The sequence below is a fragment of the Drosophila obscura genome, unplaced genomic scaffold, assembly GCF_018151105.1.
Source record: "Drosophila obscura isolate BZ-5 IFL unplaced genomic scaffold, ASM1815110v1 contig_87, whole genome shotgun sequence".
Classification (NCBI taxonomy): domain Eukaryota; kingdom Metazoa; phylum Arthropoda; class Insecta; order Diptera; family Drosophilidae; genus Drosophila; species Drosophila obscura.
The window spans coordinates 2,814,458-2,828,040 of NW_024542880.1; the positions used below are offsets into that span (position 1 = coordinate 2,814,458).

A 13,583-nucleotide genomic window follows, 5' to 3' on the forward strand; every position below is an offset into this window, starting at 1 on the left:
GCCGACAGAAAACAGGAGCAAAGGTTAAAAAATCAGCTGCAGAATTCCAATAGGCGGGAACATATAATTTCCTGTTGCACAATCTCCGTTGTCGTCCGTTGGTCCCGCATTTAATTTAAAATAGTAAATAGAAATTATCCCTGACCCTTAGCAAAAGTTCCTAATCAACAGTAACAGTACGTTAAGTAATTGTACTTAATTGTCTGTGATAATTGTTTCCCATAAACGTACATAATCAGGCAAAAAAAAGTTTGTGCATTCTGGAGTCATACTTTAGGCAGGCGTTGACTGTGCAATCTAGCTTCGAAACCATGGACCCTGACGATAATGTGCGCGCAGATCTCAAAAACAGCTATGTGATCAGCTATGTGCTGGCAATCAAACATCTTCTTGGCGAGAATTGGAACATTACAATTCATGATGCTGTACCAATTTCATCGACTTCGTCAAGGCCTCACCGATTAGGGATCAACCTTCGATGGGTGGCATACGGAATACAAAAACTTCATCGCATCGTTCATACAGCTTATCGGTCGAGAGAACTTGTCAAACATTGAGAAATTTAATAATTTACTTGATTTTTTAAAGCATTTTCAGTTACAAGTTAAAAAATGTTCCAAAGCCTTGGATAAATCTTAAATCATAAATCTTCCAATTGCAGTCAGCTAGTCTTTCAAATCCTCAGCAATTACGTAGTTTAATTGATTTCGCTGCGGCATTGTTCAGCTACCTTTCATCCCTAGGTTGTGCAACGCAAATTTCAGAATCAATGATGACCTACATAGCTATAGACATGTGTGACCAACAAACTCAAAACAAAAGGAAATGAATCGGTGGACTACACATCGTTGCCGTCGAGGAATCAATGCGTCAAGCCTACTTTCCGCTGACAAAATGGTAATCGAATTATCGCGACTTTATCGACAGTCTCGACGCCAAACACCCGTGACGCTTGGAGTCACTTAGAATCAACACACCGATATGCTAATTTTCGCGTCCACACCCACGATAATTCCATCAGTCATCATCAAGAGAGCCTTTAAGTTGCATCGACTCTGTTCGACCCATTAGGACTACAATTTGCAAAAATAGTTCTGCAAGAACTGGGGCTGGCTTCAATGGGATGAATCCGTACCATAACGCATGCACATGGCCTGGAGCGCGTGCTTGGATACTTTCAGAGCCATTTCATCGTTGTCGGTATGTCGTTATTGCCTCCAAGTGGACTCGTTTGGCAGTTAAGTGCACATACTCTGTCACGTACCTTTTCAAGCGTACGGTTTTTGCATCTACCTTCGAACGGGAGTTGCTTTTGGCCACATTGCTGTCAGCCTCCTAACGGCTAAATCAAGAGTGACTCCGGTCAAGAAAAAGTCGTTGCCTAAATTTAAATTGTGTGGAGCGCACTTGCTTGCTTACCTATATGCAAAGGTCAAACTACTGCTCGTCGATAAGCTACACTCTACTCACTTGTAGTCGGACTTACAAAAACTCCTACACTGGTTGAAGCGACTCTCTCTGACCTTGTTTGCGTTCAATGGGAATTAACACTCCGAAATCCAGGACTCTACCTCGACAGCCGAATGGAGATTTGTGCGTACCGCCTCAAGACACCACTAACGAACTTGAAACCTCAATTTGGTTTTCCGGTCCACCTTTCCTAAAGCAGCCTGCCGCAGACTGGCCCACATCACCTCAGCTCATCGATCTAGATACAGCGGTGATCAACACTGAGCAGCATAAAAACAGGTACAGCGCAGGGAACACCTTCGGTGGAACGCCTTCTGCCTGGACAGCCATTCCAGCGGTGTGGAATCGACTTCTGATTCCTCCCAGGGCTCCACACATTGGCCGCAGTTAAGAGCGCAAAGAGTCTAATGAATAGAACCGTCATCAATTCAATGCTCACGTTCGAGGAGCTTGGTACTGCTGCAACTGCAGTTGAGGCCATACTCAAATTGCGCCCGTTGTCTCCCATGTCAACCGATCCAAGAGCCACTACTCAAGGACACTTCCTTGTTGGAAAATCACTTCGGGCGCTACCTGAGCGGACAACCCACACATTCAACCTCACCAATCTGGAACAATTTCAAGTTTTGTGACGGCCATTAAAAAACAATGTTGGCGTCGCAGATCAGCGGAGTATGTCAACAAACTTCGCGCAAGCAACAAGTGGGCAGCGTCATCTTCAAATGTCGCCGTCGGGACGATGATCTTCATCCACGATGACAACCTTGCTCCTCAGCACTGGAGGCACCTTCGAATCTCCAACGGATATTGCTGTCGGCCAATCCACATATTAGCGATTCTTCCGCTCACTGACCCATCTGGCCCTAATTCGCCTTAAACTTTTGAAAGCAGATCCTTTCAAGGGGGCCGGGATGTTCGGCCAACCTTTCCCATAGTATACTCTTATACTCATACTCTGCTCTCATTTTAAAGTCCACCATCTCTCATCATGTCAACAAAATATTAAGCACTTACATTCTGTTAATAAACAAAATCGAAATTCATGCTACCACCGACCAACTCGTGTGTCCACAAAAAAGCTTGTTGAATCAAAACTTATCAATACATTTTTTGAGCGCCGGAAGACAATTGGCCTTATGATTTTGCGCATTCACAGCCAACCCTTAAAAAAGACAGGAGGCCAGCCTCCTTATGCATATGGCCACACACAAGAAAACATTTTTTGGAGACTTTGTTTTTGTGATTTGAGAATTATGTATTTCGGAGTCAATTCAAGCCCCTCCACTGTCACATCATTCAGTGTGCAAACCTTTGAACAGCTTTTGTTGGCTCTCGCTGTACTTCTGTGAACTTAGGAACGGTTTTTTAAAACATTTCATCACTGCCATGCCTTTTATATTTTTTTTTTAAACTCTCACTACTTTTTGACAAGCCCACGATACAATTTAGCTGTGGGACTCACAATTTCAGCCTTTACTTTGGCTCTAACTTGAGACTGCTGTAATGGACTTTTTTCCGGACCCAGGGGCTCTATCCATTTTTTTCCATTCTGAACATCCTAAATTACTTTAAAGATACAAGTTTTTCTTTAAGCCCATACCAGAGAAGTAATAAAAATTTAATTTTTGGCTGAGATGGGTTATTTGCGCATTATGTGCAAATACATACATACAATACTTATTGAGAATATGTTCAATTTTGTTGGTTTTTCATTCCGAATACCTTATTATAACTCTTTATTTCTTAATATTGATTACAATTACTTGTTCGCGTGCGACTCGCAGCTGTTGAGGGCCGCGATCCGGGTTGCCACAAATCCCATTCCCTTTAATGTTTGGCCTTGATCCTTGATCTATAAAAAAAAGCATCAAAGACATACAAAACGAGAAGGAACGTGAAAGTCGCTTCTGGGGACGCGACTCTACTTATACCCGTACTCTGTCAGCATATACATTTTTGAGCATATGATTTTTTAGAATTTTAGAATATAAAAAATATTTTACATTTTTTTGCTACATCTGTTATCTACATCTACATATATTACGTATATTCTACATCTAACATGTACCATTTAGATTCTACATCTCCTCCGCTAGGGGTTTCTCGCGCATTGCTCGCGGCAGAGTGTGCGAGCGAGAAGGAAAATGAGTTGCATGGTCGTTGGCAAGAGGGGGCAGGGGAAGCAACTGAAAATTTATTTCTTCATTCTGGCTATAATTATGATCCGATCTGATTTAGATTCGGCAGTCTGGTAGATATGGTCATTCTCTACGATAATGCGTTTTTAGTTTTATCGTATCTTTAAAAATGTGCCTGCCACAGATTTTCGTCCTTTGTGTGGGCGGAAGGGGGCGGGGCGAAATTTTGAAATACACTTGTAGCAGTGTGATATCACATGAGTGTGGAAACCAAATTTGGTTGCCCTAGCTCTTATAGTCTCTGAGATATAGGCGCTCAACAAGACAGACAGACGGACAGACAGACAGACGGACAGACAGACATGGCTATATCGACTCGGCTATTGATGCTGATCAAGAATATATATACTTTATGGGGTCGGAAACTTTTCCTTCTCTGCGTTACACACATCCACTTTTACCACAAATCTAATATACCCCTTAACTCTTTTTTGAGTACGGGTATAAAAATCTATTATAAAATTTTCCTTCTCTGCGTTACACACATCCACTTTTACCACAAATCTAATATACCCCTTAACTTTTTTTTGAGTACGGGTATAAAAACAGAGACAGTAATGCTTCCCTTTGCAGAATATAAAATGCCGCTCGTATGGGTCTTTGAACAGGACAATGACCCCAAACACACCAGCAAGAAAGCAAAGGAATGGTTCTAGGCAAACTCTGTGAATGTTTTGGAGTGGCCTGCCCTACCTGAATCCCATCGAAAATCTGAGGTCCCACGTCAAGCAGGCAGTTGCTGCTTCCAAGCCAACCACTATCGGATCACTTTGGGAAGAAATTAAAGAGTCCTGGTCCAAAATTCCCCTAAAACGATGCCAGGACTTAGTGTATTCCATGCCTAGACGCTGCGCAGCTGCTATTGCCAATAAAGGACACTGTACTAAATATTAAATTATGCATACAGATTTAGTATAGTTTAAAATGGTTAACTAATTAATTCGTTACATATTGTTTATTATTTTAATTTTAAATCAATTTTTTAAAAGTGGTGCTATTTTTTTTCGCCTAGTTTTATGAATTTCAATACAGTTCCTTAAACAACTTAAAATCGTTACAAAAAAATATGCTTTTTTTTTGTATTCCCAGGTGTTTTAGAGTCTCCCATTTCTAAAAATGTGCTTAAAGATTCCTTAAAGCTAAAAATGTGAGTTTGGCAACTATTTAAAAATTGCTATTATTTTTTTCACAGCTGTATGTATATGTATGTATCTTACTTTGCTCGGCTTACGACCGGTTTTTTTCATTCATGATATTACAGTAGGTTACACAAAATCCGTTCGATCTATAATACATATTCATACTATGTCAATGTGTACATATGCAAGGTCGTACCAAAGAACAGTATATGTAAGTATAAGATACATAACGCCATACGAAATTTTTGCACACGAATTTTGTATGCTGGCTCTAGAGCTGGCTCCAGGCTCTCTTGAAATTTTTTAGAGAGAGAGAGAGCGCTCTAGAGCCAGCCGCTCTCTTGTATGCATACAGCATACGAAGGCACACGAAGTTGGTTCTATGCCGCTGCGACGGCCGAGCCGAGTCGTCGCGACGACTATATGTGTGCACATGCATACGGTTTTTACAGCGCTGTTGAAAAATACCCTTCACTTTATAAGGGTAAGTTAATTTTGCAAGACGCTTACCACCCCAATATTAAACGAGAAGGAACGTGTGAGTCGCTTCTGGGGATGCCACTCTACTTATACCCGTACTCAGTCAGTATATACATTTTTGAGCTTATAATTTTTTTGAATTTTAGAATAAAAAAAAAATTTTACATTTTACATTTTTTTGCTACATCTGTTATCTACATCTACATATACTATGTATATTCTACATCTAACATGTATATTCGACATGTACCATTTAGATTCTACATCTCCTCCGCTAGGGGTTGCTCGCGCACTGAACGCGGCAGAGTGTGCGAGCGAGAAAGAGAATCAGTGGTTAGTTTTCTTGTCGGAGGGGGCGGGGAAAACAACAGAAAATTAATTTCTTCATTCTGGCTATAATTATAATACATTCTGATTCAGATTTGGCAATCTGGTAGATATGGGCATTCTCTACGATACTGCGTATTTAGTTTTATCGTTTCTTCAAAATAGTGCCTGCCACAGATTTTCGTTTTTTATGGAGGCGGAAGGATGCGGGGCAAAATTTTGAAATACACTTGTAGCAGTGTGATATCACATGAGTCTGGAAATCAAATTTGGTTGCCCTAGCTCTTATAGTCTCTGAGATCTAGGCGCTCAACAAGACGGACAGACAGACAGACAAGATGCTGATGCTGATCAAGAATATATATACTTCATGGGGTCGGAAACGTTTCCTTCTCTGCGTTACACACATCCACTTTTACCACAAATCTAATATACCCCTTAACTCTTTTTTGAGTACGGGTATAATAAAATATATTTTTTTAAGATTAAACTTTTGTTTAAATATTTTTATCATCATTAATAATTTATAATTTTATATAATAAATACGACATAAATGGGTTTTTGTTAGTATGGGGGCGGAAAGAAGGCGTGGTCTAAAAGACACAATATCAGATTATTCTACATATTTGTTTTAGACCTTAAAAATATTTTTGCTCTCTTTTAATAAAAGTTAATTTGCGCGACTGGAGTAATTATAAAATTTAAATATATAATAGTCCCCTCCAAAAATATTTAAGTTAACAAAGGTGTACTGTACCAAATATTCAAGGTTGCTAAGTTATATCTATTTTCAGCTAAAGCCTAGTACTCAGATCGAAAAACTGTTTGCTAGCACACAGATGTCATATATTTTTCGAGCGACCAGAGGTGTGCACTGCATTCCGAACGGTTACACTGCTCAGACCGCTGCACAGTGGTCGATTCTGCCAATCTGGCAGGCAATAGTTAATTACTCAAAAAATAAAGGAGTAATATTTTTAAAAATATTTTTGTATTTTGGAATATAAATCAGCGGAGAATTTAAATAAATTTTTAATTTTTATTTTTTAACTTAAAAACTTTTAAAAATAAATTTAAAAAAAAAATAATTTTTTGTATATCAAAATATTTTAAAATGTTTTTATAAACACTTTATATTAATACAAAAAAGGTATAGATAAAAAATAAATGCTTTGTTGTTTTAAGTATTTTAAATTTCTGCGGTACACTTCACTCAGAGGCAAAATTACTTAATTTTTTTTTTATTCGCTAAAAATCATTTTCTTTGAGTACGTTTTTATCAATTATCAATTAATTGAGTGAAAACATGGATCCAACTCGCGTTAGCTTTTCTTTCTTACTCAGTTTCCATGCGCCATATCGCAAAAAGCGCGTTTTTAGAAACTGACATTTATCCTATAAAATCAAATAAATTAACGTGTTGCACGTAGTTGCAATTTGTTTTAACACAGAAGATTCAAAAAAGACTGGTTTCATAAATAAAAAAAGATTGTAGGCGGAAGGGGACGGATGTCAAAGGATCTATTCCATGCAAGTGTCGGGTATGATATTAATAGCAGACTAAAGGAAATGTTAAGTTCTACAACGATTAACCACTAATACATGTAAGCACAGGACCAACACATATATTTTTTATTGAATACTTACTAGCTATGATCAAAATGGATGGTAATTTTAATTTTATTGCCTGCCAGATAGGCAGAATCGACCACTGTGCGCTGCTTGCTTTTGTTTAAAGTTAACACAATGCGAAGTGCATTGCGGCTGGGGCCGCTCTTCCCCAGGCATATCCTGGGCTCCCCAATATTTTATTGGCAAGGTAATGTGTCTGACTATCAGCAGCAGCAGATGGCGATGGCGATGGATATATCAAATTGATATAATTTTCGAGGTGGGTCGAAACATACCAAAAAACAAGCAAATACTTCTGATACTTTTCCAGTATATACCGACCTTTTTGTTGTTTGATCTAAGTACTGCCTTCCGTACAGAGCCTAGAAAACAGTTTTCGCTGTAAAACATTTCTTATCGGTTTCATACGAATATCAACCCTGATTCTGTTCGCTAGGTGTTTTTTTCGATCTGAGTACTAGGCTTAACATCAATAAATATTTAAAGTCACTAGATGATTTATCGACCACTGGGTGGAAATGGGTTAAATTAAAATGTTCCTCCAGCAGTTTTATGAATACCACCACCACTTTAAGCTTATCAGTAGAGAATACTTAATATTTCGATACTATCGATTTAATAAAATGAATACATCGTTGTTTCGGACAGAACTAACTTGTTTCTAGGTGTTGGCTGCCAATTGTAGAGTGCAAATGAAAAGTTGCGGATTGGTGTCTTCGTTGACCAAAATTTTCAATTGTAATTACTTGTCCAATTCAACCTACTTTGAGGATAGTTAACAACATTTCTTAAGTGTAAAAAGCAGATTTTAAGTGTAAGTAAGGTTTACAATTCTATAGTTTGTAAATGCGATTGCCCAAGATTTGCAAAAAACTGATTTTAAATACTGATCTGGTACTACTTTCTGTATGTATTTTAATAAAATATTTCCTGGTATATGTACATATATGCATATACATGCAATCATTTCTTTACGCATGCACACATGCCATATTTTTTAATAAGTTAATTGTAGCTCGCATTGTTAGTTTAGCCAAGATTGTAATAATTTGTACAACGTATTCTGAATTATTTTTACTGTCTCGAAAAAATATATTCTACTATTTAAAATTGATTATTTTTTCTTCTCTATTTCTTTCTTGCTCTTTGTCATATTTACTGTGCGCTCTTGGCGTTGGTGCGAATGGGACAAATAATCATCTCGACTGTTTTTGTCTCACCGCCTGTGGTCACGTCGACCTGCTTTTGCTGACGCTCTCGATTGCGCACCGCTTCGTGTCACTGGTCGTGCTGCTTACTCTAATCTGCGCTATACGCATCGTTGGTGGTGCAAAATTGCAATTTTGGTGTACAAAAAAAGGAAAGTGAATAGCCAACAGAAGCAGGCTACCTAACGGATAGGCAACAGAAAGGAAAATTTTCATCATCTTGTAGGACACAAGAACTTTTTTTAGCGATAGTGCCATTTTGAGTCTAAAATCCGTTACGCTAAACTTTAACAAAATAAACCGGAAATTTCAGTGATTTGTTAAGAAGTGAGGAACAAGTGTGTGTCGCTTAAGCTGCCATCAAAAATATACATTTCGAACAAATAGAAAAACAACCGGAAACTTATAGTTTGTGCTGCAAACACACAAAAGTGGACAAAACCAATAATAAACTAACATAAGTTTTGTCACCAGTCTATGGAATCGCATGAACAAAAAAAACATTCAGGATAATAGAGACATGATAGCAAAATATATTTCTTAACAGCGATCTATTTACACCACACGTACCACAGTTCGATATACATACATGTGGTAATATTTTAAGTTTTCAGAGTTTCGGTAAACAAACGACATCGTAATTAAGAAAAGGATATAAAGGACAAAATGTGTGTATAGTGTATGAAAAAAAGAGTCTCACGACACCAAAAAGGCTTTGTCTATTGACAATTGATCCATGGTCAGCTACTAGGCCGTGAACAAAAAGCAAATACAAATAGATTGTTAACGTTACAAGGATCTTATAATCTTAAGACGATACCAGCTTGCTACAAAATAATCACGTACGTATATTTGATCTAAAATCATCTCAGCTGAGACTTAATGAAATCCGATATACTTTTTTAACTAGAACTTCCGTCACTCCAGCATCACTAAAAGCCTTCGCCGAGTACAGAAATCGGGAAACACGTGAATAAAAGATTCTAAAACAAAAGAAAAGATAATCAGTTTTATCGATAAAAGATGAATGAACTGGACAGTCTTAGGCAAGAAGCCGAATCCCTAAAAAATGCTATACGGGATGCTCGCAAGGCCGCCTGTGACACATCCTTGTTGCAGGCAGCCGCCTCTCTGGAACCTATTGGACGCATACAAATGCGCACCCGACGCACGTTGCGTGGCCATTTGGCGAAAATTTACGCGATGCATTGGGGAAACGACTCTAGAAACCTTGTATCAGCTTCACAAGATGGCAAGCTAATTGTTTGGGACTCGCACACCACGAATAAAGTGCACGCCATTCCACTGCGATCTTCGTGGGTTATGACCTGCGCGTACGCTCCATCGGGCAGCTATGTTGCTTGCGGTGGGCTCGACAACATGTGTTCAATTTACAACCTAAAGACGCGCGAGGGTAATGTCCGTGTGTCCCGAGAGCTTCCGGGTCATGGTGGTTATCTATCATGCTGCCGTTTCTTGGACGACAATCAAATCGTTACCAGCTCAGGTGATATGTCATGTGGCCTTTGGGATATCGAGACTGGTTTGCAAGTTACTTCATTCCTGGGCCACACAGGAGATGTTATGGCTCTTTCATTAGCACCGCAATGTAAAACCTTCGTCTCTGGAGCATGCGATGCATCTGCTAAGCTGTGGGATATTCGGGAGGGTGTTTGTAAACAAACATTTCCAGGTCACGAATCTGATATCAATGCTGTAACCTTTTTCCCAAATGGACAAGCGTTTGCAACCGGATCGGATGATGCAACCTGTCGCCTATTTGACATACGCGCCGATCAGGAGCTTGCTATGTACTCTCATGACAACATCATTTGTGGAATTACCTCTGTGGCGTTTTCAAAGAGCGGTCGCCTGTTATTGGCGGGATATGACGACTTCAACTGCAATGTGTGGGACACGATGAAAGCTGAACGGTCTGGTATTCTTGCCGGCCACGATAACCGTGTATCATGCTTGGGAGTCACTGAGAATGGCATGGCTGTGGCAACTGGATCTTGGGATTCCTTCTTGCGTGTATGGAACTAAGCGAGATTAAAAATTCATTATTGGGTGGGGTGGGGTCAACGGTTGCGCAGTCAGCGGTTAGTGGTACACCATATACATTGTGATCTGATGTACATGATTTGGTGTAACCCCCCTGTGCTTAATTTATAATGAGTGTCTGCAGGTTTTGAAAAGGTGGGCGCAGCGACGTTGACTAGAATGTAGACCACAACAACAAAGAACTTTATATACAACATTATTTATATTGCTATATACTTATTAACTTAAATTATACAACAAACCAAAACGCAACTACAAATAGACATACACACGCATACAAGAATATTATTAGTGTAAATTCAAAACAGAATATAATGAAGGCCATGCTGATAGTCAATCAGTAAGTTGTTTTGTCAGAATTCGGGTTACAGTTACGGTTAAAATCGTACGTACAGAAAACTTACTTCATGAGTGGATGAGTGCGCGACCAGGAGTAACAACACCATGACGCATTAGTCGTTTGCACATTGAAACAGTATCATTGAAGGCATGTATGACTTCAATCAAAATACAATTTTTCACGTATAAACCATAACTTCAGAAAGTAAATCCTGATGAAGCGAAGTCAAATAAAGTTAAAGCATTTACAAAATAAAAAAAATCACAGCAAAAAAAAAGTATATTAAAATTATTGCGTAAAAAACTTTAAAAATCAAGTAATGAAAAAAGTAAACAAAACACTTTATAAAAAATTTTCTTATTATGTTTAAGTCCTTAATTTATATACAACAAAAATTAATAATGATTTAAATAACATACTAATGTATTAGTGAAAAACTATTTACATATAATATGATGGCCACATAAGCTACAACAATAAATTGAAAAACCACTTTAAATCCTACAATACATAAACGATTCATAAATGTTTAACAAAATCTTAACATACATACATACATATGCATACATAGAATAGCGGAAGTAATGGGCGGGAAAATAAAATAAAAATATTAATATTGCAATAACAGCGCTTGAAAATAATAGACACATACACAAAAATGTTGTTCGATTGTTATTCTCATTTTTTAGGTTTGCCACTGTTTGATTTTTTTATTTTTACCTGCAAGGAAAGACTTCATTCAAATATAGTGTTTTTATTATTTTTGACTTATTTTCCAGCAGTGTAACTCCTCATGCAAATATATCAATTAGTGTTCTTATTTTCCAGCAGTGTAGCCCATAATTGCAATGCATCACGGTTAGATGTTTTACTTCATATTTAAAATTACTTAAAGCTCTTATAATAAACTTGCAGACACAGAGTTAAACATATATATTTCATTTATACAGCATGCACAGATTTAAAAACGGGATATAAGCTTGGGTCCGATAGATAGCGATGTAATTTGCTAAACTGAAACAACTTGCAAGCAGTAAAATGTATCATAAATGTAATAAATTTCAGCAAGAAATCATAAACATGCGTATATTCAACTATACTCAAATTCATCACAAAAACATTTCTTTCAACTTTCATATACTTAAGGCGTATTGGTGTGCTAGTTACAAAAATGGTATTTTAAAGTCTGCAGTGTCTTAGACCATTGCAATCTTTTGAGCAGTACTTTTTTATAAGTACGTCGCAATGTTACACTCGATGCACTCCTATATGATTCGTGAATTTTTTTGTATAAACCGTAAGCTTACAACATAATAATGTATGTATATCTGCAAATGTAGCTAAAAATAAAACAAAGCTATTATACATTAAATGCTTTATTTTATTTATATAATTTCAAAACAGAAATTGTAAGTGCACGCAGATTCTTAAAAATGTTAGTATCCGAATGTTTTCCGTGTTATTATAAAAATTAAATTTATTCAGAATTTTATTATGTTTATATAAATACGACATAATTTCACACAAATGCACTTATACAAAGATATTTTAGTTAATTTTTTTTTATTTTGCCTATTATCTACATACATATATATACCGAAATCGAATAAAATTAATGAAAAAAGTGTATCTTTGTAATTAGCCATTTACATTACAAAGAAAACCAATTAAATGTGTCAAACAAATTGGCATTTAAATAAAAACAAAAGGGTATGTGTTCATCTAAAAATAACTGACATACATAAAAGCAAAACTTATTCAGAAATAAAACTAACTAAAATTAATTTATAATTTGTGTCATAGCCGTAAACTCGGCGTTATACTTAGAATATACATACATACAATAATAAAGAAAATTGTGTTAAGCAAACGCCAATCAAATTAATGTATGTATGTGAATACATATTCAGATTCATAGAAGTACATATACATATGTGTATGTATGTACATGAAGGATCAATTTATTGAATAAGTTCTTCGTGAACGTTAATTAGAATGACGGGTTAAGTATAAACATATGCCATGGTAGCAATATGCATACATGTACATATGAAAGAAATCACAAAGGGTTCAAATTCCTTAGCACGTGGTAATTTCATCGCAAAATTCACTTGTCATTTAATTGTAATAAATCATTTAAATGGATCAGACAAAAACACTAGAATAAAAAGTAATGCATGATGCGAAAAAATCTAAATCAGCATACAATTCAGTATACATATGTATGAACATACATATATAAGTACATACTGTAAGCCACTCATACATAGCTTACAGGTCTGGTCCTCTCAACATGGAGGCCTTTTAACAGGAAACTAGGAATAATATGATTTTAAAAATTTCTAAAATTTTCAACATTCTTCAATCAGCTCAAAATTAAAAATGGTATATTCATATATATGTTAAACATGCATTATTCTACCCTTTTCGTTTCACTACTAATTCAACCACAAGTTCACTTCTGTATAACTACGTGTCTTTCATATCTCAAATATTTTTTCAAATCAGAGCATTTAATTATATAGCTGCCATAGTAAAGAGGAGGGAGGGAGAATAATACTTGCAGCCGAAAGGTCCACCTACAAGGTCTAATAAACTTCGGCTTGCCGCAGATAGCTTCATCACAGCTATTCATATCAATGAAAAGAGCATGGGAATGCACTTATTTTCGTTTTCTTGCAGATATGGGTTTATCTAATATTGCATCGACTTTATGACATGACT

General features: G+C 36.9%; 1 protein-coding gene across 1 annotated transcript; it reads left to right on the forward strand.

Annotated features, from left to right (window-relative positions):
* Positions 1–7,909: 7,909 nt before the first annotated feature.
* LOC111078627 (guanine nucleotide-binding protein subunit beta-1) lies at positions 7,910–13,050 on the forward strand. Its single transcript, XM_022373437.2, has 3 exons — positions 7,910–8,061; positions 8,608–9,297; positions 9,366–13,050. The coding sequence occupies exon 3, from the start codon at positions 9,479–9,481 to the stop codon at positions 10,499–10,501; it is 1,023 nt and encodes a 340-aa protein (XP_022229129.1). The 5' UTR covers positions 7,910–8,061; positions 8,608–9,297; positions 9,366–9,478; the 3' UTR covers positions 10,502–13,050.
* The last annotated feature ends 533 nt before the right edge of the window (positions 13,051–13,583 follow it).

What these genes read in the sequence shown, in the direction of transcription:
- LOC111078627 (XM_022373437.2), top strand. Translation starts at nt 9,479, where the DNA reads ATGAATGAACTGGACAGTCTTAGGCAAGAAGCCGAATCCCTAAAAAAT.